This window comes from Cucurbita maxima, unplaced genomic scaffold, assembly GCF_002738345.1.
Source record: "Cucurbita maxima cultivar Rimu unplaced genomic scaffold, Cmax_1.0 Cma_Scf00007, whole genome shotgun sequence".
NCBI lineage: Eukaryota > Viridiplantae > Streptophyta > Magnoliopsida > Cucurbitales > Cucurbitaceae > Cucurbita > Cucurbita maxima.
In genome coordinates this window covers 969,673-996,134 of record NW_019272023.1, presented here as the reverse complement: position 1 = coordinate 996,134, position 26,462 = coordinate 969,673, and the positions used below count along the sequence as shown (strand labels likewise).

At 38.1% G+C, this 26,462-nt stretch overlaps 4 protein-coding genes and 1 long non-coding RNA gene across 5 annotated transcripts; 4 read left to right on the top strand and 1 right to left on the bottom strand.

The window, feature by feature from the left end:
* Positions 1-681: 681 nt before the first annotated feature.
* On the top strand, positions 682-4,534 carry LOC111481607 (4-coumarate--CoA ligase-like 7). The gene is made up of 6 exons (XM_023127133.1): positions 682-1,894; positions 2,003-2,192; positions 2,938-3,083; positions 3,525-3,592; positions 3,707-3,809; positions 4,242-4,534. The coding sequence occupies exons 1-6, from the start codon at positions 878-880 to the stop codon at positions 4,353-4,355; spliced, it is 1,638 nt and encodes a 545-aa protein (XP_022982901.1). The 5' UTR covers positions 682-877; the 3' UTR covers positions 4,356-4,534.
* LOC111481821 lies at positions 3,672-10,509 on the bottom strand. Its single transcript, XR_002718099.1, has 3 exons — positions 10,235-10,509; positions 9,813-9,916; positions 3,672-3,759 (listed from the first exon to the last, which is right to left on the bottom strand). It is a non-coding gene; the product is annotated as an uncharacterized LOC111481821 (long non-coding RNA).
* Positions 10,510-10,659: 150 nt separating this feature from the next.
* On the top strand, positions 10,660-16,690 carry LOC111481559 (ABC transporter B family member 1-like). Its single transcript, XM_023127042.1, has 9 exons — positions 10,660-11,317; positions 11,412-11,466; positions 11,543-11,718; positions 11,809-12,009; positions 12,103-12,362; positions 12,439-12,755; positions 12,874-13,097; positions 14,102-14,475; positions 14,560-16,690. The coding sequence occupies exons 1-9, from the start codon at positions 10,862-10,864 to the stop codon at positions 16,559-16,561; spliced, it is 4,065 nt and encodes a 1,354-aa protein (XP_022982810.1). The 5' UTR covers positions 10,660-10,861; the 3' UTR covers positions 16,562-16,690.
* A 1,401-nt stretch (positions 16,691-18,091) lies between these two features.
* LOC111481973 lies at positions 18,092-19,271 on the top strand. Its single transcript, XM_023127598.1, has 2 exons — positions 18,092-18,253; positions 18,837-19,271. Exons 1-2 carry the CDS (start codon positions 18,092-18,094, stop codon positions 19,269-19,271), a joined length of 597 nt encoding a protein of 198 aa, XP_022983366.1.
* Positions 19,272-22,231: 2,960 nt separating this feature from the next.
* LOC111481639 (heavy metal-associated isoprenylated plant protein 5-like) lies at positions 22,232-24,272 on the top strand. Its single transcript, XM_023127178.1, has 5 exons — positions 22,232-22,391; positions 22,514-22,736; positions 22,850-23,076; positions 23,207-23,285; positions 23,379-24,272. The coding sequence occupies exons 1-5, from the start codon at positions 22,383-22,385 to the stop codon at positions 24,011-24,013; spliced, it is 1,173 nt and encodes a 390-aa protein (XP_022982946.1). The 5' UTR covers positions 22,232-22,382; the 3' UTR covers positions 24,014-24,272.
* The last annotated feature ends 2,190 nt before the right edge of the window (positions 24,273-26,462 follow it).

The following is a 26,462-nucleotide window of genomic DNA, read 5'->3' as shown; positions in this document are numbered from 1 at the left end:
ATATCATGTTTTCATTTTGTAAATATTATATCATCATAATTTTTTTCACAATATGTGGATCATTCAGTTTAATGGCACAAACCTACCACTACCGGATATTGTTTTCTTTAGGTTTACCTTTAAGGTTTTTTTTTAAAATGTTTCTGTTCTATTAGGGAGAGATTACTCTCTCCAAGTGTGAGATCCACATGGATTGAGAGAGAAACCATCTATCAATCGATCAAATAGTGTGGAAACTTCTCCGTTGGAAGGAGAACGAAATATTACTCACCTCACATTACTCACCTCTATCCAATAGACCATACATAATATTAGAGAGTTTAAGCGGATATACATAGATCACATCATGTATAAAATATAATAAATGTTTTTTTTGATGGTGAAGACAAAGCAACGGTGCCATTAATTAGCATTATTTCAAGGAAGAAGACTCAACATTTATCAATTATGAATATTCAATTTTCTGTCAGGAAGTTCAAGAATTCGTTGAGTAAATATTCCAAATCTAAGATGGAAATAAAGGTCTAATATTCATTGAAATGCCATGAAATTAACTTATGAAGGCATAAAATTAGCAAATTATCATCGTTAATGAGTATGTTCATGATATCAAGTCTCTGTTCATGATATTAAGTCTCTGTTTATGATATCAAATCTGGGTTCATCGTAGCATACGAATTTTCCATATAAGTTTGAATCGAGCCGTGTTGGGGAGAAACTCTACCCATTTCATTTAGTAATCAATTCTGTCAATTTCAACATTATCTTCTCATCTGTTCGTCTTCACCGGAAAAGTCAAAACTCAAGCTACCTCTAAACAAACGATCAAACCATCCCGATTCGAAATCCATCGTTTTTCTTCAACCCCATTTTGGCTATGGCGATCGCGATGGCCAAATCTTTCAATCCCCAATCCCAGATTTACACTTCCCCACGCCCCCCAATCCACTTTCCGACCGACCCCACTATCTCCATTCTTTCGTTTCTCTTTCGAAACTCCTCCTCTTTCCTTCACAGCCTCGCTCTCGCCGACGCGGATTCCGGCGAATCCCTAACTTTCCGTCAGCTTCAAATCCAAGTCTCCAAGTTGGCCCATGCGTTTATCCACCTCGGGATTCGGAAAGGCGATGTGGTTCTCATATTCGCGCCTAATTCCATCCATTTCCCTGTTTGTTTCTTCGCCATTGTTGCCATTGGAGCCATCGCCACCACTTGTAACCCTGCTTACACCTTCGCGGAAATATCAAAGCAAGTCGCGAGCTGCAACCCCAAGCTCGTAATCACCATTCCAGAACTCTGGGACGTAATCGGTAAACTCAACTTGCCTTCTATAATCCTGGGTTCTAAAATTTCTTCGAAATCCTCCCGCCCCAATATCTGGGTTTACTCCGATTTGATTAAAAACTCCGGCGACGTGTCCGATTTGCCTGTGAGTGAAGTGGGGCAGAGCGATGTGGCGGCACTATTGTATTCATCTGGGACGACGGGGATTAACAAGGGAGTGATTCTGACTCATAGAAACTTCATAACGACGTCGTTAATGGTGACCCATGATCAGGACCTTCTTGGTGATCCTAGAAACGTGTTCTTATGCTTCCTCCCAATGTTCCATGTATTTGGTCTCTCTGTAATTCTTTACTCGCAGCTTCAAAGAGGAAACACCGTCGTTTCAATGGCGAAGTTTGAGCTGGAAAAGGCTTTGGGGGTGGTGATGAAGTATAGAATCACTCATCTTTATCTTGTTCCGCCTGTAATTATAGCCATGGCGAAGCAAAGTGTGGTGAAGAGGTATGACTTGTCGTCGTTGAAGCAGATTTTATCTGGGGCGGCGCCTCTTGGGAAGGATGTGATGGAAGAATGTTCTAAGGTTTTACCTCAGACCAAGATCACGCAGGTTTTGAACACTTCCTTATCAACTCCTCCATTTTGCACTCTCATTTGGCTGTTACAGGAAATGTTATATGATGTTGTGTTGATTTGGGTAGCAATCTATGGTGTACAGGGGTATGGTATGACAGAAACTTGTGGAGTTATTTCAATGGAGAATTTAGGGGTCGAATCTAGACTATCAGGGTCAACTGGATTCCTTGTTTCAGGAATTGAGGCCCAAATTTTGAGTACAGAAACGCAGAAACGTCTTCCACCCGGTGAAACAGGGGAGATATGCGTGCGAGGACCAAATATGATGAAAGGTGGATCTCTCTTTGGATATTCTTGAAATGATTTGAACATAGTTTTGATCTGATGAACAGTGCTCATCCATACTAACTATACTGAAGGGTGTATCAAACAGCAAACCAGGGTTATACCTTCGTCCAATCCCTCTCTTCGGTAACCGTCCAAGTTCATCGCTAGCAAATATTGTCCGTTTTGGCCCGTACATGATACGTATCGTCACCAGTCTCACGGTTTTAAAATGCGTATGCTAGGGAGAGGTTTCCACACCTTTATAAAGAATGCTTCATTCTCCCCCAACTAATTTGGGATCTCATGATCCACCCCCTTCGGGCCCAGTGTCCTTGTTGGCATATCGCTCAATCTTCTTGCTGGCACATCACTCGGTGTCTGACTCTAATACCATTTGTAACAGCTCAAACCCACGCTCACAGCTAACAAATATTGTCTACTTTTGTCCCTTTTCTAAGAGTAAATTTGTGAGATCCTACATCATGGGGAGGAGAACGAAACATACTTCATAAGAGTGTGAAAACGGAGCCATAACAGACAATATTTACTAGATCTTCATTCCATTAGGTTACTTTCTTGAACTTGTTTGATTGGATCTGCTAAAAGAATTGAAATTTCTCCCTGCTTTAAAGATGCCAATCTCGTTTCTTTGATGATTTGTTGTCAGTTTAATCAAGTTCGGACCCATTTCAAGCTTTTCCATTTTCATGTCCCAATCTGATTGGCAAAATGTTTGCTTGAACATTTCAGGATATTTCAACAATCAGAAAGCCACCAGCCAAACCATAGACGATCAAGGATGGGTTCATACTGGAGATATCGGATATTTTAATGAAGAAGGAGAATTGTTTGTTGTGGACAGAATCAAAGAACTCATCAAGTGTTATGGTTTTCAGGTTCTTTTTTATACATCAACAAACATCAGCTTTTCCATTTGGGAGTGCTTCATTTCCTTTTACTATGACTTTTACCGGTCCAAACTCATCACTAGCAGATATGTCTTCTTTAGGTCTTTCTTTTAAAACGTGTTTGCTAAGGAGAGGTTTCTATACCCTTATTTATAAAGAATGCTTCATTCTCTTCTCCAATCGACGTGGAATCTCACAAACCATTATATCAGAAGTTAACTTCCCTTAAATCAAAAGAAACTGCTATGCTAAGTTCTTCTCAGTTAAAAGAATATGATTATAAGATGTACTAATCATATGCTTGGCTCCAGCAAGTATGTCTTCTAATGCTATGTCTGCATTGTCTCCTCTGCTGGGAAGTATCAACTCTAGCTGCATTCGTTGTTGATTGATATCAATTTTTTTGTAACTTTCTTGTCTGCATATTAGGTTGCACCAGCGGAGCTTGAAGCACTGCTACTTTCCCATCCTCAAATAATAGATGCCATTGTGATCCCGTAAGTTGTATACAGTAGCATCTATAGTGCCATCGTTATGTGGACGTTCATAGTGGATTTTCCTTTCTATTTCATACTTTCTTGTTAACCTCTGCCATGAATTTCCACCTGCAGATATCCTGATGATAAAGCCGGTGAGGTCCCTATTGCATTTGTTGTTCGTTCACCTAGTAGCTCAATAAATGAAGAAGATGTTAAAAGTTTTATCGCGGGTCAGGTAATATTTTGCAAACCCTCAAACAAGAACCATAAAGAGACTTTTTGTCGGTTGGAGAGGAGAACGAAGCATTCTTTATAAGGGTGTGGAAATTTCTCTCTAGTAAACGTGTTTTAAAAACCTTGAGGGAAAGCCTAAAGAGAACGATATCTACTAGTGATGACATAGCCCCACCCACGAATTGCGTTCGCGGTGCCTTTTCTTATTAAGCTCCCTTGAAAGTTCAAACATGCTAACCTTTAGGTAGGTGTTACTTAGAGGCAGCAGCAAGCCTTTACTAAGAGGCCGCCTTTTATGGGCCTGCTGCATGAACCCAAGAAGGCAAAAGATGTGGAAAAATGCAAACTTAAACATTGATTCCCTACGCAAAAAGTGGGAACCATCATTTTGACAAAGGAATTCTTGAAAATGATCAGCTCTTTCCCTTTGCAGGTTGCACCATTCAAGAGATTAAAAACAGTAACCTTCACGAGTAGCATTCCGAAGTCGGCTTCGGGAAAGCTTCTGAGAAGGGAGCTCATAGCACAAGTCCGCGCCAAGATGTAGACGTCAAAATGTTGAATAGAAAGAACGCAAGTTATTCTGATACAGTTAGCAAAGAAATGTATTTACAGCTTGATGAACACATGAACAATGCAACACCAATTTACATGGATCAGAATAAATAACAGCTTTACTTTTGGCAAAAAGAGAATCATTTCAGAACCAATAAAAGCCAAAGGAAACGGAGAAGTGTATGATTTAAAATGGAGTGTGAAGATGAGTAAGAGATGATACCCAACTGTGAGCATTAACTTTGGGGGAATGTTGCTGCTGCTTTCACAAACACCACCACTCATTTACACACCACTTTTTCTGTCACTCTTACTTTTACCACAAAAAAAAGAATTGACTTTGGTTGGATTACCATGTTTTTCCATCTTAGCAGCCCAAAAATTTAACCCATTACTGATGTAACCATTCAAAATTTGGTGTTCTAAAAGGGGTCCCATAGTGTTGTAAAATTTGGCGTTGGTTACACTCTTTCTCCTCCTTTCACTATCCCTCTGTTCGGAAGATTTTGACACACAAGATGCTATGTGCCATCATCTTCTGTTAACTTCAATTATTTAGGCTTTGCACATGCACTCTCTTTCTCTGCCCATTTCATAATCACAAGTGCTGCTACCTCTGGCCTAATCTTTTCAGCTTTTATATATATATATATATATATATATTAAATCTGGCTAAGGTATACATTCTCGATCATCAAAGGTTCAAATTTTCCACTTTCACGTTATAATTGAACAAAAAAAAAAAAAAACTTTCTTTTGTTTTCGATTGTTGGTTCGTTTCACACATTTTCGTGGTCAAATAAATATCTTTTCCTCTAAACCTTTACGAATTGAAATAGTTGATTAGATGGGTTATGTTCTTATCAAACAATACTCAAACCTTAATCTCTCAAATCATTGAATATATTAATATAGTCAAGTATTATCTATCACCTGATGTTGACTGTGATGTAAAATGTTTTGAACTTGATATGATTTTGTTGGATATATTATCAAATAATGTTGGAAGTAGTGAAGGTTGGTAAGTGGGTGGTGGATATAGCAAGCAATGGATATGCAATTTGCATACGAAATTAAGGAGCCAAATCTCCATCTTTATTCTTCTTAATGTGGTCAAACATCTTTATTCTCCTTAATCTCTCTTCAATTCACAGTTCTAATCATATTGTTAAAACATAATTAAATATGAATTCCTTTGACCAATAAGCACAAAATTCCAAGGCTAATTCAACCTTTATCCCTAGACTTTGATGATGTTCAGGTGGAATACAAAGTGTATTTTCTAAGTCTCTCTTAAAACCCCTTTTTTTTCTTTGGGACCTCAAACTTAGAGCTTTAAGATATGACATGTTGAATGATTCCTCTGAGGCCAAACCAATATCTAAAGTAGTCCTAAATTGAAAGGAAAGAAGCTCTAAAATTACATAATCCTTCATTTTGTTTGGTCCCCTTCGATAATACCATCTGGATTTTTTCTTTAATGTTAGACGAATACGACTCTCCACAATGGTATGATATTGCTTTGAGATTTCCCAAAAGGCCTCATATCAATGGGGAGAGTATTCTTTGTTTATAAACCCATGATTATTCCCTAAATTAGCCAGTTGATGTGGAACTTTCATCATCCAACCTTTCATATATAGTATTTCCAGCCATGGAATAACACTCCCATTACAAAAAGATTCAATTTTTAGTTGTGGGTATTGATAATTTCTTGTGGAAAAGGAATTGTTGGAGCTCTAAAATGACAAAGCTAAGGCAAACAAGAGTAGAAGTAGAAAAAAATTTGTTTAACAAACAAAAAGAAACAAAAACAAAGACATGGAAGGAGTTGTTGCATGTCGTGAAACATAACCCAGAAAAACAGAAACCCAACTGTGTTGTCTTTTACTCTTCAACCGTACTATAAAACTAGGGTTTCCTGGATTCCCTTGCTTTCACAATATCATAATCAAAGTGTATTTGTATGATTCTATGAATACGATCACTCCCACTAAGGAACACATAATCTTCCATCATTTTTTTGAAAAGTAACCCACACAAATCCTTTTGTCATTTGTCCACTAAAAACCTCACTTTTCCATCAAACTCATTATAATACCCATTTCATATCTCCACTATACTCCTTGGATCATCGTCTTCTTTCATATTTTCCATTATTTTGGTTTGTGTAATAAGTCATGAATAATCTCTCAGAGAGTTCCACATTGGCTAATTTAGGGAGCACGAGGTCTTTTGGAAAAAACCTAAAATAAAGTCCCGAGAGCTTACGGTGAAAGTAGATGATTTCTAACTAAGACAAATTTGTTAAACTTGTGACTTTTGAATCAAAGGTTATAACTAGTTCAAAACGGTTTTAGAAAAGAACTGAAACCCATAAATAAAGGTATAGTCTTTATGGAATTCGAATATAAATAATGATGAATTTGTTGAGGAAGGTGAGAGCATTATGCGAATTATTTTGGTTGAAACTATGTCAATAGAATAAGAAGAATGGAGTGAGTGGTATATGCATATAAGGGTTTCCAAAGTGTAAGCTTAAAATGACATCCACTTAGGTCCATAAATAAAGACTTGAAAAGGTAGACTAAGATGCATAATGCATGTGCCTTACACACTGTTCTTGCTTATTAATAATGCTTTTTATTAACTAAATTTTTGCAATAATTAAAAAAAAAAATATATATCCAAAAAGAGAAGATTGTGGAAACCAACTAAGACGAGAAACTTTTAATTTTTCCCCTCTTATCAGTTTGTGTGTGGAAATATTTCTCTTTATATAAAAATAATAATAAGATAGTTTTTTTAAAAAAAAAATTATAAAGAGATAAAAAAAAAAAAAAAAAAAAATCTTTTTGGTAGGATTTCCACCACAAGAGCTAGCTAGCTAGCTAAGGGGTTAATAAAAGAAATTATATGGGATTTTAGGGGCTTTTTTGAAAACAAGAAAAGGACAAGCCAACAAATTATTGAATGAAAAGAAAAATAAATAAATGAGGGTTTGAAAATATATTTATAAAAAATAAAAAATAAAAAATAAAAAAAAAAGTTTCTGAGTGCTGACAAATTGATCATAATGAGTTGGTAATAATGAGGTTATGCTTTGGGGCATTTGCCATCTCACCCTTCTTTGTATTATATTGAAATATGACACAAAAAAAGAAGAATCAATTTTTAATATTAATTTCAGATTCAACCTCCCACGTCTATCCGTTAGAAAGAGAAATAAAATATTCCTTATAAGAATGTGGATAGGCTAGAAAGACCTAAAAAACACAATATATGCTAACTGTAGGGTACTAAATTTTGAAAGGAATCATAAAACCCGAAAAGAGTTTGGTCTCTAATTTCTCATTCATGGCTCCAGTGTAATTAAGCATGAAAGAGTGTAACCTAAGTTACTGAATTCCTGAAATCATGTCTGAAAGTCACCAAAAGAAACCCTTTTTCATAAACGAATAATGAAGGTTATGTATCCTTAGTAGAGATTAAGATTGTTTAAAATGATTCCAATCTGTAATGCACATGCCATGCCACTGAGAGAGAGCCCTTAAAGCCAAGGGAACTTTGAGACTTCAAATGGAACCAAGCCACACTGTATAACTCAAAGGGAAGACACAATTTTGACCTATTTGTTATGTGAATGAGATAGAAGGGGGGGGGGGGGGNNNNTGGTACAGCACGGGATGTTGGATGAGGAAAGTCCCACATCGACTAATTTAGGGAATGATCATGAGTTTATAATCAAAGAATGCTCTCTCCATTCGTATGAGACCTTTTGGAGAAACCCAAAGCAAAGCCCGACCAAATGACTCCAAGAGAAAAGGAGTCAACCCTCCTTGAAGGCGTAGTAAAAACTCCAAAAGAATTAAGGGGAGACGTACTTTGTTCGAGGGGAGGTGTTGGATGATGAAAGCCTCACATCCATTTAGGGAATGATCATGAGTTTATAATCAAGGAATACTCTCTCCATTGGTACGAGGCATTCTAGGAAAGCTCAAAGCATAGCCATGAAAACTTATGCTCAAAGTGGACAATATCATACCATTGTAGAGAGTTGTGTTCATCTAACACGAGACCATAAAACTTTATTTTTTCATACATACAATAATCCCGTTTGAGGGACCTAAAAATATATGCGTAACCATATTATTTGTTCCCCCTGGTTGTCACCTGCCTTAAAAAATGCCCTACAACTGCACCATTCTTCTATATTCAACAACCAACTTGGTGAGAACTAAGTTGATTGAGCTGAAAATTTGTAAGGTGGGTCGTGATTTGAATAGATAAAAGGGTTATAAACCTAAACTCTAAACCAAAAAAAAAGTCACTGTTTCACGCCAACTGAGAAATTAACGCCCACACTTAACATTCTCTTTTAATTTTCACCTTTTTGCCCAGGAATCTCCACCTCCCTCCTCATCTCTCATCTCTGTTATTGAACAAAAAGTGAGTGGTTGGCATCATCGTGACCGTACAACTCTGATTGATCATCACTTCTGTTTCTCTTCACAACCCAAACACAGCAAGAGAATTAAGAGGGTTGCTTGCCTTGTTTGAATTCATAAACAAATCCAACAATTCCCTGTCATTACGCTTTACTTCTTTTTTATTAATGTTTTTCCAGTTTTCTGACATTTCCCTCGAATCCTTTCACTTTTGAACTTTCTTTTTCTCTTTATTTTTAAAAGCTTTTAAGTCTGTTATTCTTTCCCGTATACCCACATGCCTTGGATCTCCCCCTCTCTCTCTCTCTCTGTGGTGGAAAAGCTGTTTAGTTTCATAAATTCCTCCAACTTTAGGCTTCAAAACCCCAGATTTCGGAATTTAATAACCCCTTCCCTCTATAACTCTGTTCTAGATTCTTATCAATGTGTTATCATTTCAGATGTAGTATAATTACCCGTAGTGGATACTTGATTGGCTACCAGTTTAGTTTATGGCCATAGTTTTCCCCCAAACAAAAAAAAACTCACCTACCTTTTATTGCTATTCACTCCCAAACAATCTTCCACCTACTTTTTGGGAGTGAGACAAGAGAAGGATTATGAGTTTATAAGTAAATAACAGTATCTTCATTGATATTTAAGAGTGTGGGACCAAAACCTTCCTTTTTATAAGGGGTAGAAATCTTTCCCTAATAGACGCATTTTAAAACTACGAGGGAAGTCAAAAACCTAAAAAGGACAATATATGTTATCGAAGGCTTGAGCTATTACAGAGAGAAACCAAAAGCAAAGTTACAGGGAGAAACCAAGAGTTTATGTTCAAAATGTACAATATCATAACATTATGGAGATCCGTAATTGCAAACAGATTTCAACTATATCACGAGAGTTTTTGATTTGAGTATAAGGTTCAGTTATGAATAATGAGACCTCCTTTCCCAAGACAATACTTTAATAATAAGGCATTCAAACAGACAAGACATAGAGGATAAGAAGGGAACCTTTTATTTCTTCTTCTTCTTCTGACAAAAATAACATAGTCAATGTGTATACGGCATCAGATTTTCAAACTAAGCTTCGGTTTTTCTGCAGTCAACCTTCAAACCTGCAAAAATAAATATTCAAACACTGGAAGCCTTGTGCTCTTATTGTTCTTTATTATTACTATTATTTTAGTCTTTCATTTTTTACCATGTTTTATGGATGACTTTGGATTAAATATATAGGGATTCTAAAATCATCCAATTTCTTCATTATTCCAAGGAGACAACAGGGGTTAGGTAATTTATGTCCTATATTTTTTTCAACGTTTCACACCCTTCGCATTCTATTCGTTTTCCAAACCCCCAACTTCATAGTTTAAAAAGTTTTCATTTATGACCGTTGAAATCCAAATTTGCATTTTATTGAAAAGAAATTGTACCTGGGCCGCCCGTCCGTTGTGGTTTGTTCAGTTCATAAGGACCTTTTTCCAAGTTGATGATATGATTAGATTAGGCTGAAAACAAATGATAAATGAGATATGGAAATCAGTGAGAATATAAGTAAATTACAAAACAAGAACAATTATAAGGTTTTGAGACGACAATGACTAAAGCAATGATTTTTGGTATTGGGATTAAATTAAAGGGATGGTGGGGTATTTTCCTACTTTGAATATGTTCTGCTAAAACAAATCAGAATAATAATAATAATAAATCCTTTTCTTTTTTCTTTTTTCTTTCTCACTCCGGGACTCCCTCCTCTAACATGCGTCACTTTCTGTGTTTTTTACGGAACAAGCAAAGTGGGAACAATTGGAAACCCAATCTGACTGTAAAAACGCCCACAGCCACAGCCACAGCCACTATTTGCCTCTCTCTTTCACGACACTTCCATTCAATAAGAACAGCAAGAACTAGAGCCAACACAACTGAGAGAGTTAAAAGAGGAGAAGAACAAAAAAAAAAAAAAAAAATCACCACCAAATGTAGCAGCAAAAGTAAAGAGAAGAAGTTATTATGAGGTAAAGAAGGGGGAGATTTTGTTCATAAACCCAGGAATTTCGCCAATGTCACAACAGTCTGAGGAGATAAAGACGACTGAGAAGTGGAAATGGTCCGAAATGCAAGGCCTTGAGCTCCTCTCTTCTGATCCTCTTCCTCCTAAACCATCACCCCCAACACCGAAACACACAGACCCCGAAGACCTCAGCCCCAAAGAGGAGGAGGCTGAACACGGAATTGGCAGACCCACAAACGGAGAAATGGAATCTTCAACTGATTCCAAGAAGGAAAACGGCGGTGGCACCAGTGGGGAGAAACCTGAAGCCGTCACTTCCGTTGGGTTTGGGGAGCTTTTCAGATTCGCCGATGGGTTGGATTACGTTTTGATGGCAATTGGGTCGGTCGGAGCCCTTGTCCACGGTTGTTCTTTGCCTCTGTTTCTCCGTTTCTTCGCTGATCTTGTTAACTCTTTTGGGTCTTACGCCAATGATGTGGATAAAATGATGCAGGAGGTTTTGAAGGTAAAGTAGAACTGTAACTCAAAACACAATCCAAGTGTTTATGTTGATAATAATCTAAACAAAAGCTGAGAAACTGAAACCTTTCTATTTTCAGTACGCATTTTACTTCCTCGTGGTTGGAGCTGCGATATGGGCGTCATCCTGGGCAGGTACTCAGAATTTCCATTAGCTTCTCTGGGGTTTTCATTCCCATTCATATGTGATTCTAAGTGAAACCGGTTGCAGAGATTTCGTGTTGGATGTGGACCGGCGAGCGGCAGTCCACAAAGATGAGGATCAAGTACCTAGAAGCCGCACTGGACCAAGACATTCAGTATTTTGATACAGAGGTGCGAACATCTGACGTCATTTTCGCCATCAACACTGATGCAGTGATGGTCCAAGACGCCATTAGTGAGAAGGTAAAGAAACCAGCCCTGTTTTCAGTAATCTCTCTGTTTGAAAAACCCCCTTTTACCCGCCTAATTGATGTAAATGAATGGACTTTGCAGCTGGGCAACTTCATACACTATATGGCAACATTTGTGTCCGGATTCGTTGTGGGTTTCACTGCTGTGTGGCAATTGGCGTTGGTAACTCTTGCGGTGGTTCCTTTGATTGCCGTAATCGGCGGCATCTACACCACCACAATAGCCAAGCTCTCTGCCAAGTCCCAGGAAGCTCTTTCAGAGGCTGGAAATATCGTCGAACAGGTAAGGGGCATACTTTGCAGCACTTGGTGGTTTTCTAAAGATTTTTGCATCTTCACTCATTTGGGTACCGTCAACTCTTGACGTAACATACAGACAATAGTTCAAATCCGAGTTGTTTTGGAGTTCGTGGGCGAATCAAGAGCGTTGCAGAGATACTCCTCCGCGTTGAAGATTTCTCAAAAGATAGGTTACAAGACTGGATTCTCCAAGGGTATGGGATTGGGCGCCACTTATTTTGTTGTTTTCTGCTGTTACGCTCTTCTGCTCTGGTACGGAGGTTATCTCGTCAGACACCACGCCACCAATGGCGGTCTGGCCATAGCCACTATGTTTGCCGTGATGATTGGCGGACTGTAAGTAGCCACCACCATCTCGGGTTTCATCTTGAAACCTCCAATTTTTGGCTGAATGATCGCTTTGCTTTGACAGGGCATTGGGACAATCTGCTCCGAGCATGAGTTCGTTCGCAAAGGCTAGAGTTGCAGCTGCCAAAATCTATCGTATAATCGATCACAAGCCCACTCTAAACAGCAACAACGAATCTGGTTTGGAATTAGAGTCAGTTTCAGGACTGGTTGAACTGAAGAATGTGGATTTCTCATACCCATCAAGGCCAGATGTAAGAATCCTGAACAACTTCTCTCTAACTGTCCCTGCCGGAAAAACTATAGCTCTGGTCGGTAGCAGCGGCTCGGGCAAGAGCACCGTCATCTCCCTAATTGAAAGATTCTATGACCCCATTTCAGGTGAATGTCACGATCTGTTTCCACTTTTAAAATGATTAACGCATTGGTTTTGGTTTGCAGTCATTCTTGAAATTTACGTTTCCGGACTTGAAAAGTTCCTTCTGGACTGAATGTGCAGGAGAAGTTTTACTAGATGGGCGTGACATAAAAACTTTGAAGCTGAGATGGTTAAGGCAACAGATAGGACTGGTGAGCCAAGAACCTGCACTTTTTGCCACCACCATCAAGGAGAATATTCTCTTGGGCAGACCTGATGCAGACCAAGTTGAGGTGGAGGAAGCTGCTCGAGTCGCCAATGCTCATTCATTCATTATCAAACTTCCTGAAGGCTATGACACCCAGGTTAGATATCATCTCAAAACCATGTGTTAAAACATGACACTCTTAATCACCTTCCATTGGCTTACAATGACAAATGTTACTGATAATGGAGCAAAAGAAACTTGATTCTATTTTTCTGAAGGGTAAAGGTCTATATATATATATTGATCTAACTAAGATATATGTGTGATAATTTACATATAATCTTTCTTATACCTATTTTGAATAGCAAAATGGAACATTTTATTGCTTTTAACAAGGTTAAACCGACTCTTTTTTGGTGCAAGTGAGGAGAAATGTTTTGGTCCTACAAACCATGGAAACAGGATAACATGCTTGGTCAACAATGCATGTGCAGAAATAAATAGGTTTTTAACTTGTCTGCTCTGACAAACGAGAACCAAATAAACTAAAGGGAGGGACATATCAAGCATATGGGTATGCAGATGGAATAGAAAATAGTCGATGCTGACATCTATGTAAAATTATTTATACATTTATATATAGTTTTCTGTTATTGATCTTCAACATTCCAAGGAAAAAGGTGCTATTGACATTAGCATGCTATACAAGAAATAATGATGACATGAAGATGATGGGTTTCAAAGATATTGAAAGAGTAGGAATCAGAGGGGTTAATGATTTCTTGAGCCACAAAACTTGTGTGGATTATTATAATAAAACTCTGATAAAAAACAGAAATGTTCTTAATCTAATTTGTAACTGCGAGCTAACACAGAGAACTTTTAGATTATTTGTTACCTGCAACTTGCACAAGCTCTTGACCCGAATCTACGTATCTATGCTTTACATTTACCGTATTATCAAAGATACTAAAAAATCACTATTTGCTCACCTGTTGATAGAATGACTAGAGAATTATTCTGCATCATGTGGTGGAAAAAGACGCTTCGAAACAACTTTACTCGTATAAGATACTGAACGTCTAATCTAGTTTTGATAGAAGAATGAATCATTATGAATCAGAATCCTGAGGTTTGAAGTAGAAAGTTTATGGTTGGTAGGTAGGGGAAAGAGGACTGCAGCTTTCTGGAGGGCAGAAGCAGAGGATTGCAATAGCAAGGGCAATGCTGAAAAACCCTGCGATCCTACTCTTAGACGAGGCTACTAGTGCATTGGATTCTGAGTCAGAAAAGCTTGTACAGGAGGCTCTTGATCGTTTTATGATCGGGCGGACAACTCTTCTTATTGCCCATCGGCTCTCTACCATTCGTAAGGCTGACCTTGTGGCTGTAATCCAACAGGGAAGTGTTTCTGAAATTGGAACACATGACGAGCTCATTGCCAAAGGAGAGAATGGTGTATACGCCAAGCTTATCCGGATGCAGGAGATGGCACATGAAACTGCTCTCAATAATGCCAGAAAGAGTAGTGCAAGGTAGCTATAAAAATATATTCGATTTCTCCTTTTTGAATCTTCTCTCAATAACTTGTCTAACTAGCATGGACTATGATTTTTTAGGGCTTCAAGTGCCAGGAACTCAGTGAGTTCCCCAATCATTGCACGGAATTCTTCCTATGGACGATCGCCTTATTCACGTCGGTTATCTGACTTTTCCACATCTGATTTTAGTCTTTCTCTGGATTCTTCACTTCCCAATTACAGGCTTGAAAAACTGGCCTTTAAGGAGCAAGCCAGTTCCTTCTGGCGTCTTGTGAAAATGAATTCACCCGAATGGCTTTATGCATTACTTGGTTCTGTTGGTTCTGTTGTCTGTGGGTTTCTAAGCGCCTTCTTTGCATATGTTCTAAGTGCTGTTCTCAGTGTCTACTACAACCCAGACCATGCTTTCATGAGCAGAGAAATTATTAAGTACTGCTACTTATTAATCGGACTTTCGTCAGCTGCTCTTCTCTTCAATACAATACAGCATTTCTTCTGGGATATTGTGGGAGAGAACCTCACCAAACGTGTAAGAGAAAAGATGCTGACAGCAGTACTGAAAAATGAAATGGCATGGTTTGATCAGGAAGAAAATGAAAGTGCAAAAATTGCTGCTAGGCTGGCCCTTGATGCTAACAACGTTAGATCAGCTATTGGAGACAGGATTTCTGTGATTGTACAGAACACGTCACTCATGCTAGTTGCATGCACAGCTGGGTTCGTTTTGCAGTGGCGCCTATCTCTTGTCCTTGTAGCCGTCTTCCCCGTGGTCGTTGCGGCCACTGTTCTACAGAAAATGTTCATGACTGGTTTTTCAGGAGACCTTGAGGCTAACCATGCCAAGGCCACACAACTAGCAGGGGAAGCCATAGCCAATGTAAGGACAGTTGCTGCATTCAATTCTGAGGAAAAGATTGTCAGACTTTTCTCAACCAACCTCGAGATCCCACTACGCCGCTGCTTTTGGAAGGGACAGATTGCTGGCAGCGGCTTTGGCGTTGCTCAGTTCTCTCTTTACGCTTCCTATGCTCTTGGTCTTTGGTATGCCTCATGGCTTGTAAAGCATGGGCTCTCTGATTTTTCGAAGGCAATCCGTGTTTTCATGGTCCTTATGGTTTCTGCAAATGGCGCAGCTGAAACACTCACTCTAGCTCCTGACTTTATTAAGGGTGGTCGAGCCATGCGATCCGTCTTTGCACTTCTTGACCGCAAAACTGAAATTGAACCCGATGATCCAGATGCCACTCCAGTCCCAGATAAACTTCGTGGAGAAGTTGAATTTAAACATGTTGACTTTTCCTACCCAACTCGCCCTGATATCCCTGTCTTTAGAGATCTTAGTTTGCGTGCCCGAGCAGGTAAGACTCTTGCTCTTGTTGGCCCAAGCGGGTGTGGCAAGAGCTCTGTTATTGCACTAGTCCAAAGATTCTATGAGCCAACTTCAGGACGAGTTATGATTGATGGAAAGGATATTCGTAAGTTCAACCTCAAGTCTTTGAGAAAGCACATTGCCATGGTCCCTCAGGAGCCATGCTTATTTGCTGCTTCCATATATGATAATATAGCTTATGGCCACGAATCAGCCTCTGAAGCTGAGATCATTGAAGCCGCTACTTTGGCAAATGCCCACAAGTTCATATCTGCATTGCCAGAAGGATATCAAACTTTTGTTGGCGAGAGGGGAGTTCAACTATCGGGTGGACAGAAACAAAGAATTGCAATTGCTCGTGCTCTGGTCAGGAAGGCAGAGCTTATGCTACTAGATGAGGCAACAAGTGCACTTGATGCTGAGTCTGAGCGGTCCGTCCAGGAGGCGCTCGACCGAGCTTGTTCAGGAAAAACAACAATTGTAGTTGCTCATCGACTATCAACTATCAGGAATGCCCATGTCATTGCAGTAATTGATGATGGTAAAGTTTCAGAGCAGGGATCGCACTCACATTTGTTGAAAAATTATCCTGATGGGTGTTACGCCCGGATGGTACAATTACAAAGATTCACACACAGCCAAGTCATTGGCATGACTTCAGGTTCAACTTCCTCAGCAAAAACTAGAGAGGATGAGGACAGAGAGAGCTAGGAAATGGAACCATAGCAATTGACAAGAAAGAAAAAGGAAAAACAAAATCCCTTATACCCTTACTATTCTTTTGGGATTTGTCTGGCATTTTCTATCCAGTAAGTATATTAAGTGTATTATCTTCTTAAACTTTTCTCCCCCTTCTTATATAGGCCTTCTACTCGCAAAAAAAAAATCACCAGAAACCATTCAACGAGAATCTAGTGCATAGCAGAAACCCAAGATCTTTTCAAACCATGAGAATCAAACATTTTAACAAACGCCTCATATGCATTCAAAAAGATGAAAACAACTTCAACGCAAGACAAGCAATAAGCACACCATTTGTCCCATACTCGTAAAGAGAAATTCACGTGGAAACAGAATAATTATAAATTTGGCATGGTACAGCAACGTCGTGCATGCAAGACAAGATAGTTACCGGAAGGAATCGATTAATCAGAGAGGAATGAAAGAAACGAAAGATGATCAGACATAAACACAGAAAATGGAATATGATGACGACGGCTTACCTTCTTGATCTGGGAAGAAGAGGATCACTTCTAGTTTTTGGGCCAAAATAAAAAAACCAGTCAAATCTCCGATCAAACTTGATTGTTCACCAATTGGCTTTTAATGGCGCTGCCTCCTCTCTAAGATAAAACCTTAGTTTTTCTTTTTAGATCCATATGATTTCATTAATTGATTAAATATCTCTATTTTACCATTTGACAAACACGCGATTTCATTAATTGATTGAATATCTCTTTTTCACCATTTGACAAACACCGAATGAAATACTAAATTTTAGATGACAATTTTGTAGGGAGTGCCACAAGTTTAGTTGGTCACTCTACGGCCAATAAGTTATATTTAAAAAGGTAAATGTGTTCAGAAGATTTGATACACCTGATTTTAAGCATTCATCAATTCTCTCTCTTTGCTATTTGACGCCTTTTATTTTCTTCCAACAACTTTCCGTCAACGATTTTCTCTCACCGAAAATAAAAGGACTGATTATCGAAAAACAACAAGTGGTATCAGAGTTAAGTTGAAGCCATCGGTGGTATACCATTTCGGAGAGGCTCACTCACTCCTCCACTCCGCCGCCAAGTGTCGACATCTCCATCACCGCCACGAAGAGGCCGACGCCATGATGACGAGCGTCGAGTTGTCGTTGAGCGAGTGATCAGGGAGACAACGACCGCCATCGCTCAGTACCCAATGTTGACAAGGTCTAACTACAACGAGTGAGCCTTGTTGATGGGCGTCAACCTACAGGCGCAAGGGTTATGGCACTCTGTCGAGCCGGAGGATGGAGAAACGATCGAGTACAGGGAGGATCGGCTGGCGTTCGCCGTCGTATTACGGTCTGTGCCCCCAGAGATGCTAGCGTATCTCTCCACCAAACGCACCGTGCAATCGGCCTGGGAGGGAATTAAATCCCGTCGGGTCGGTGTACAGCGAGCGCGGGAATCCAACATCTAGCAGCTGCGGAAGGAGCTCTCGAAGATCCGCTTTAAGGACGGCGAATCTGTCGATGATTTTTCAATGCGAATCACGGGGCTCGCCAACAGCATCACCACTCTCGGTGGCAGCATCAGCGAGACAGAAATTGTGAAGAAGATGTTGCAGGTCGTCCCCGATCATCTCGAGCAAGTCGCGATTTCAATTGAGACATTGCTCGACGTGAACGATTTAACGGTGGAAGAGGTGACCGGAAGACTGCGTAACGTCGAGCAGCGGAAGAAAAATACCGCTTCAGCTGTCGACAAGGAGGGTCATCTACTCCTCATTGAGGAGGAATGGCGTCCCCGATCATCTCGAGCAAGTCGCGATTTCAATTGAGACATTGCTCGATGTTAACGACTTAACGGTGGAAGAGGTGACCAGAAGACTGCGTAACGTCGAGCAGTGGAAGAAAAATGTTGCTTCAGCTGTTGACAAGGAGGCAACATCAGTGAGGAGTAGACGACCCTGGTGAGAGCAATGGGCCCTCCAGCCGTAGAGGCGGTAAGAAGAAATCTCGCGGGCGCATGCGCGGGAAAGAGGCGGATCAAAAGAAGGAGTCGACTAATGACAGGCCAATCCAGTGCTCGTACTGTGGGAAGAGAGGTCACCTGAGCAAGAACTGCTGGAGCAAGCTTAGAAACAAGGAGACGACCGAGAAGGCTCATGTGGCTTAATCCGAGGAGGTGAGGAAGGGCTCCCGAAATCCACAGAGGTAATCGACGACGACATAACTGCTCCGGTGAGTGTCGAACCCGAGGAAGAGCTCTAATTGTGTATAACAAAGGCACCGACTGGGGAGCCAATTCAACTGAAGGAGGAGCGAGTGTTCGCTCACATCGATGAAAGAGGCGAGCAGCAAGAGCACCGGCGATGGGTCCTCGACACGGGGGCAACAAACCATATGACCGGGGCCAAGTCTGTGTTCTCTGAGCTTGACTCGGGGATTCGGGGGACGGTGAAATTCGGCGACGGCTCTGTCGTCGAGATCGAAGGGCACGACACCATCTTGTTCGTCCACAAGGGAGGCAAGCATCACAAGCTGACCGGCGCCTACTTCATCCCGAGGCTCAAGGCTAATATTGTGAGCTTAGGTCAACTCGATAAGGTCGGCTGCCACATTTCCATCAAGCGCGAGCTACTTAGGATCCGCGATGATCGACGACAGTTGCTCACGCAAGTTTGGTGCACGGCAAACCGCCTTTACATCCTAGAGTTGTAGATAGAGCAACCAGTCAACCTCTCGGCCAGGTACTGAAGGATGGAAGACCTATTAGGAAGAGGTGAACCACCTAGACTAGCGGCGTGCCAACTCGAAGAAGAGGTGGTCGAACAAGACGTGGAGTCTGGAGGACATGTAGCAAGGGACACCGAGTCATAGGACTCAAATCGGAGTTCAAACAAAATAAGATAGATATACCACAGGTTTTAAGAGAAGATTGTTAGATAAAAACTGAATTTTTCCTTATTTAGATTCACACAATTTCATTACTTGATTGAACATTTGACAAACACGTGGAATGGAATACCAATTTTTTTTTTTTTTTAATTTCATTGGAAAGGAGTCAGTTAACTACTGAAACAGCTCTCGGCTTGGATTTGGGCTTGGGCTTTCTTTGGTATCACAAGCCCGTGGGCTATGGTTTTGTTAGTAAGCCCACGTTGTTTAGTTTGGATGTATGTATTAAATTATAAATTTATAAATTTATAAATTTATAGCCTAAAATGAAAATTTTAAAATATTAATTCTAAATTCTAAAATTTCAAAACATTTATTTTTTTATTTTAACAGGTTGACATTTTCAAATTTTAATCCTCGAAATTTTTACACTAAGAATAATAATAATGTGTCGCTTTATTTGAAATTATTTAATTATTTGTTTCAAATCATGATACAACCAATCAAGTAATCATTTGATTAATTGAAAAGTGGATTGTTAGGTGAATACAAAGGGGTAACAAAATGTAGTGATTAAAAATATCTTATTCCATCAGCTTTTTACCATGGGTAATTTTTACTTTTTTTTTACTTTGCCTACTCATCAATTTTTATTTTATTAGCCTTCAATCATTAAAATATTCGTTCATATTTTTATATCTCATATAAATATCCATAAAATATTTTTAAAAATAACTTATTTAGAGAGGTAAGGTTTAAATATACATATTTTAATTTTTTTCATGATTATTTTTTTTTTGTTGGTCGACTTCTAACATGTAAAATTACCGTCCAACCTAATCCTAACTTATTTTAAAGATTATTATGAAAAATTAAAAATTTTTTATTTTTATTTTTATTCTTTGCTTTTTAAAATTTGAACGATAGGAATAATATTTATAAGTTTACCATACCAACCAAACGTAAAAAAACAAAATCTTTTTGTTTACCTTTTTCCACCGCTCGACTTGTACCATCTTTCAAGTACATAGTTCACATGTCTAACTTTGTCCTACATAACAGCAATAGCGTGATTGAACAATAAAGTTCTAATATATATATATATATATATATATATTAAACAAATTATTAATCTCTACATCAATGTTTTTTAATCTAATGTATTTATAAATTATATAAGGTAATTTAATTTAGAGTTTGTAAAAATACTCGTTTATTTAAGATTTTATTAGATAACTATTTAATTTTTTTTTATTGCTACATATTTTTTAAATTTGGTTGGATTTTGATAGGAGTTTTGTGGTGGAAGGAAATTAATAAATAAAATAAAATAAAATAAAATTGAAATAGTAATAAGGTTCCAAACTTTGTCCAAACAATAATGAGCCCGGTCCCCCACCCGACCCGAAGACAGGACAAAAATTGAAGAATGGTTGTCAAACTCACTCCGCTAGTGGGCTACGTTTCGTCACAGCTCATTCAGATGTTGACACGTTATCCTCATTCACTCCTCAACATGAACCACCGCTTCCCTCCCCTGATAAACGCCATCTCAATTCGCGCCTTTGCCTTTGTCCCATAAAATACATTTCTTTTTCAGGACCGCCCCCTCCGCTGCCGTCGCAGCCACAGAATCTAGAATGTTCAAATTCATTGCCTCCCTCTTTATTAGGAGAATTAATGGTTTCAATTTTAAAATATCTATTTTAACTTTTTACTCAAACATTAAATTATAATTAATATATATTCATGTATCAATTTGGTTAAAATATTAAACGGATCTTAATCTTTTAAATTCATGCCCACATAAGTAGTAAATCATCACACATCACGTTTAGCACGAAAAATAAAATATGTCAAAATTTATAAAAATATCTTATAAAGCAAAAAGAGAACTAAAATAGAGAGAGCAAAAACGAGACGTTTCTCCTACGTATATTAACAAAAAAATAGCATTATCTCAAAAATGGCATGGAAATCGACCTTCTTCCAAACACAATTACTTTTATAAATATATATATATATATATATATATATATATATATATATACTCAAATTATTTAAAATTTTAAATAAAAATTAGGTTAAATATTATAATAAAAAATTGGATTGTGTAGTTTCAAGTCTAATTTCAATTATAAAATTTAAAGGATTTAAATTCAGAGATTTATTTGAAATATTTATGAAAGTACAATTTTTGAAAAAGTAAAATATTTTTTAATATTTAAACTATATATATATATATATATATGGTATTAAATGATTAAATTATGAAAAGTAATGTTAAAGCGATTGAAATAATAAAAATATTTTTAAATTTAGTTTGAATATATTATTATGTTATTAAATTATTCCAACGGCGAATAAAAAAACAACGCACGATTAAAATAAATTAAAAGAAAGTGAAAAGATGAAGTAAGATAAAATAAATTAAATATTTAAATAGGAAAATAGTTAAATATTAAAAACCGTTTCTACAAAATGTAGCCCAATTTACCGGACCGCCCATCGTTTTTTCTTTTACCAAACTGAATGGATAATAAAGAAAGCTTGTTTGAACAGGATATTACCGGTAATTCAATATTACAGTTATTTTTTTTATTTTCTATCTAAAATTTCAAAAAATAAATAAATTAATAATATAAAAAAAAATGGTGGGAAGGGGTATTGTGGGCATTTCACCTGCCCATGTGGCATCCACTTAAAACCAGCTGATTGGATACAGATACATCCGATATGATTGAGAAAAGGCATTCAATCGGACGGCAAGGCCAACGCCCCTCCATCCTGACCATATCATCATTATGCCATGCATTACCATCATACATACATATATACATTGCCATTCAAATCCCAGTTCTATATATTCCAAATCCTCCCCACCATTTTACTCCCAATCAGCGAATCAAAAGAGGAAAAGAAAAACAAAAAGAAATGGGAGAGGTCGGATTCTCTCTCTCTCTCTCTCTCGATCTCTCTCGATGTCTAATTTTTTATTTTGAATTTTTCAAATTGTAATTCCAAAATTTATTTCTTCTGATGAATTCTTTTCGTGGGTTCTGCAGCAAAAGGTGGAAGAAGTAGTTGCAGCAGCTAAAAATGAAGTTGAGAAGAAATCGGCGGCAGCTGTAGCTCCAGCTCCAGCTCCAGCTCCGGCGGCGGTTCCGGCAGTCGCGGAGGATGGAGCGAAGAAAGAAGACGGCGGAGCTATCACCGCCATATACAAAATCGACATGCATTGCGAAGGGTGTGCAAAGAAGATTAAACGAGCTGTCCGACATGTCAAAGGTGAAGTCTAGATTTCGGAATCGGAAGCTTTTTGGAATCTCAATCCAAATTATTCCTTTTATTTGTATAATTCTTATATTTTTTTAATTGTGTGTATTGAATTTGTAAGTCAGATGTGGAGAGTGTTAAGACGGATTGTGCGGCGAATAAGTTAACTGTGATTGGGAAAATGGATGTCGTTGCGGTGAAAGAGAAATTGGAGCTTAAAACCAAGAAGAAAGTGGAGATTATTTCCCCTCAGCCGAAAAAAGACGGCGGCGCTGTCGCCGCCCCGGCGGAGAAGAAGGCCGATGAGAAGAAGCCGGAAGAGAAGAAAGCCCCTGAAGAAAAACCCAAGGAGGTGAGTATCAATCACTGTTCATAATTAACGTAATAAGAACAACTCCCATGATACCCATGTTTTAGTTCTCTTGTTTCTTAATTCATCTCTCAATCACTGTTCATGCTCTGTTTTTCATTCATTGAAACAGAGCACTGTCGTTTTGAAAATCCGGCTGCATTGTGAAGGATGCATACAAAAAATCCGCAAAATCATCTTGAAAATCAATGGTAAGCTCTAAAATATCATAATTTTAGCTCACTAAAACAGATTCCCAAATCAAATCAAATTAAATTGAGGTTTTGTATCTTGTAATTGAACAGGGGTTCAATCGGTGGCTTTGGACGGAGCCAAGGATTTGGTCACCGTGAAAGGAACAATGGATGTGAAGCAACTCGAGCCGTATCTCAAAGACAAACTCAAAAGAAACGTGGAGATTATCCCACCCAAGAAGGAAGAACCCGCCGGTGAAAAGAAAAAAGAAGAATCCCCTGCACCTGCCGCCGTGGTTGCTGTCCCCGTCGCCGTTGAAGCTGGTGGTGGTGAGAAGAAGGAAGAAGCTGGTGGCGGTGGTGAGAAAAAGGAAAAGGAAGGCGGTGGTGAGAAAAAGGAAGGCGGTGGTGAAAAAAAAGAGGCGGTGGAATCGAAACCTGCACCACCGCCCGCAGCCGTCGAGGGTGGCGATGCGAAGCCGGTAGATGTAATGAACAAGTTAGAGTATTACGGCGGATATCCTTACCAACCACTATACTACGAGGCGCCGATGCAGTACCACCATAGCTACTCAATGGAAGCAAACCCGAGTTACTATACCCCCAACTATGGTTACGCTAACCATGGCTACACAGACCATAGATACGACGTCGTTCCAATGGACCACCACTTCCCTCACCACATGCAACAGAATCAGCCGCAGATGTTCAGCGATGAGAATCCCAACGCTTGTTCCGTCATGTAAGATTCCAATCAACGGCTGAGATTCATCTGAGGAAAAAAAAAATCCATAAATCTGTAAATATCGACACATGTAAAAATCAAGATGTGCTCGCCATAAAAGAAAAAATTGGAAAAATGGGTTTTTGAGGTCCGGTCCGGTTCGGTTCAGCTGGTGAAACCAGTTTTAGTTTGTGTTGGTTGGTTGGGTGGTTCGTCTTTTTCGTTGTTTCTTGTGAACCTCAAGAATTTTTGGCGTTAATTAGATGAATATTTCAGTTTAATTTAAAAATAAATGCCTTAATAAAGTAAGGTTAAGAGTAATTAGAAAAATTAAATTAATTGATTTAAAAAAGCAAATGATGAAAATTATTGCGTGGAAATGATGGCACTCTTGAACCCTCTTTTTATTTCCATCATTACTTATGAGAGCTTTAATTTCTTTTTTGTGAAAGTTGATATGATTGATTAATTAATTAATTAGAGTATTTAAATAAATTATTTTAAAAAAAATAAATAGAAAGTGAAAGTGAAATGAGTGGATAAAAACAAAAGAACGGTAACGTGGAGAATCCTGAAGCCTGTTTTGGGAACTGTGAAAGTAGCTTAAGGGATGCTTTGACTTGTTTACCTCGGTTATTTAAAAGATTAGACTAATGGTCTGCCTTAATTTACTAATTAATTTTAGACTAAGTGTTTGTTCTGTCAAATCTAGACATGATTTCTTCACCGCGACGGGCAAGCATGATTATGACGGTGACACTCAGCTCATTTTAACTTGTTTTGTGCATCAACTTGAACTTAATACCGAACTCAAAATCTAGATCGAGCACTATACCAATGCGCAAATCCCTTTGTAGGTCACATGCAAATTTTTGATACATGCCTGTGACACTCAAAGCTACTTTTAGCTTGATTTGCGCATCAACTTGAGCTTAATATTGAACTCAAAATTTAGATCGAGCACTAAATCCCTTTGTAGGTCACATGTAAATCGATTCGAGATCATTGGGTTGTTTTATTTAGAGAAACGAAAATGACCCGAAATTTTGATGCATGCATGAAAGATTAGGGTTTAGTGGAAATGTTGTTGGATATGTTACGTATTTTCCACTGCCTTACATTTTGAGCACCACCTTATCTTCTTTTCTATTTTGTGTTTGTCTCATGCCTGCCCTTCCATACCTAAAACTTTTAGATTTTTATTTAAATAACACCAAAATATATTTATTTATTCATTTATTTAATTTGTCGAGTTGGAATCTGACGTAGGACCATGAAATATGCGTTTAAAATTCTCCATTTTCGAAGGCGACAACTCATCAAACCTGCATTCACAAGTAAGCCCTATTTGCATACCCTCCCGCCACCTAGACACTGACATTTTCATTATTATTTTCCACATTAAATTCTACTTACTCCGGATATGTGTGTCTTTATTCTTCAACTGAATACGCTAATCCTCGTTTCCAAACGCCCAAAATAACGACCATACACTTCTACTTCACATGACTAACCAACCTAGATAAATATTATTTATTATTTTTCTAAATTCTACCAAGAAAATTAGGCATCTCTCTTTTTCAAATAATAATTTATTATTTATCAAAAAGACCCCCAAGAGAATGGGAATTGCAGAGGTGTCCACAACTAAACAATTCCACCTACGTCACTAAATATCCCGAATTAATTTAAATTAAACCACGCTTTAAATTTTCTTATCCTCATAAATAAATATTTTAAATTTATTTTGGACGGAGGCCACCTATTCCTTATACGTACACGCACCCTACCACAACACACTAAGCACTACCATGATCTGCCACGTGTTCTGCATGCATGGCGATTTGGATTCCACGTGTATTGCTCTTATTTGTTAGCTTTATATCCATTAAGCATTTATTTTAATATTATCACTTTTATTATGTGTCCATTAAGTAAGGTTTTTAATTTTTGCTTTCCACGGCCAAATTAAAACAAAATTATAAATATTAATTAATTTAAATTTTAATATATTATATTTATTTTTTAATCATTGGAAATTAGTTAGTTTTGGAATGACATCACCATACCATATGCATTGAGGAAAAAAACCTTCTTTTCTCTTCTCAGTGGGTTTTGTTGGGTGGAAACAATGGGATTAGGTGTACCATTGAAACCACGTTTAATTAGCAACTTGATTAACATTAATAACCAATTAATTATATGTGTATATATATATATTGTATTATTTAATAATATATTTTTGTTCATTAGGAATTTAATTACGATTTTAAATTAAGTCCATACGTACGATATGTTACGCGGGTCGCCAACTTGCTCGGGCGTGACATTGCATAAGTTTTTTAATTAAATTAAATTAAATTATGATTACTTTGTCGTAATTGGAATACTACCTTTCGAGTTAATTAAATATGGTTTTTGTCGTTTGTGCTTTTATTCTTTCAATATTTTGATGTTTAAATTTGTTTATT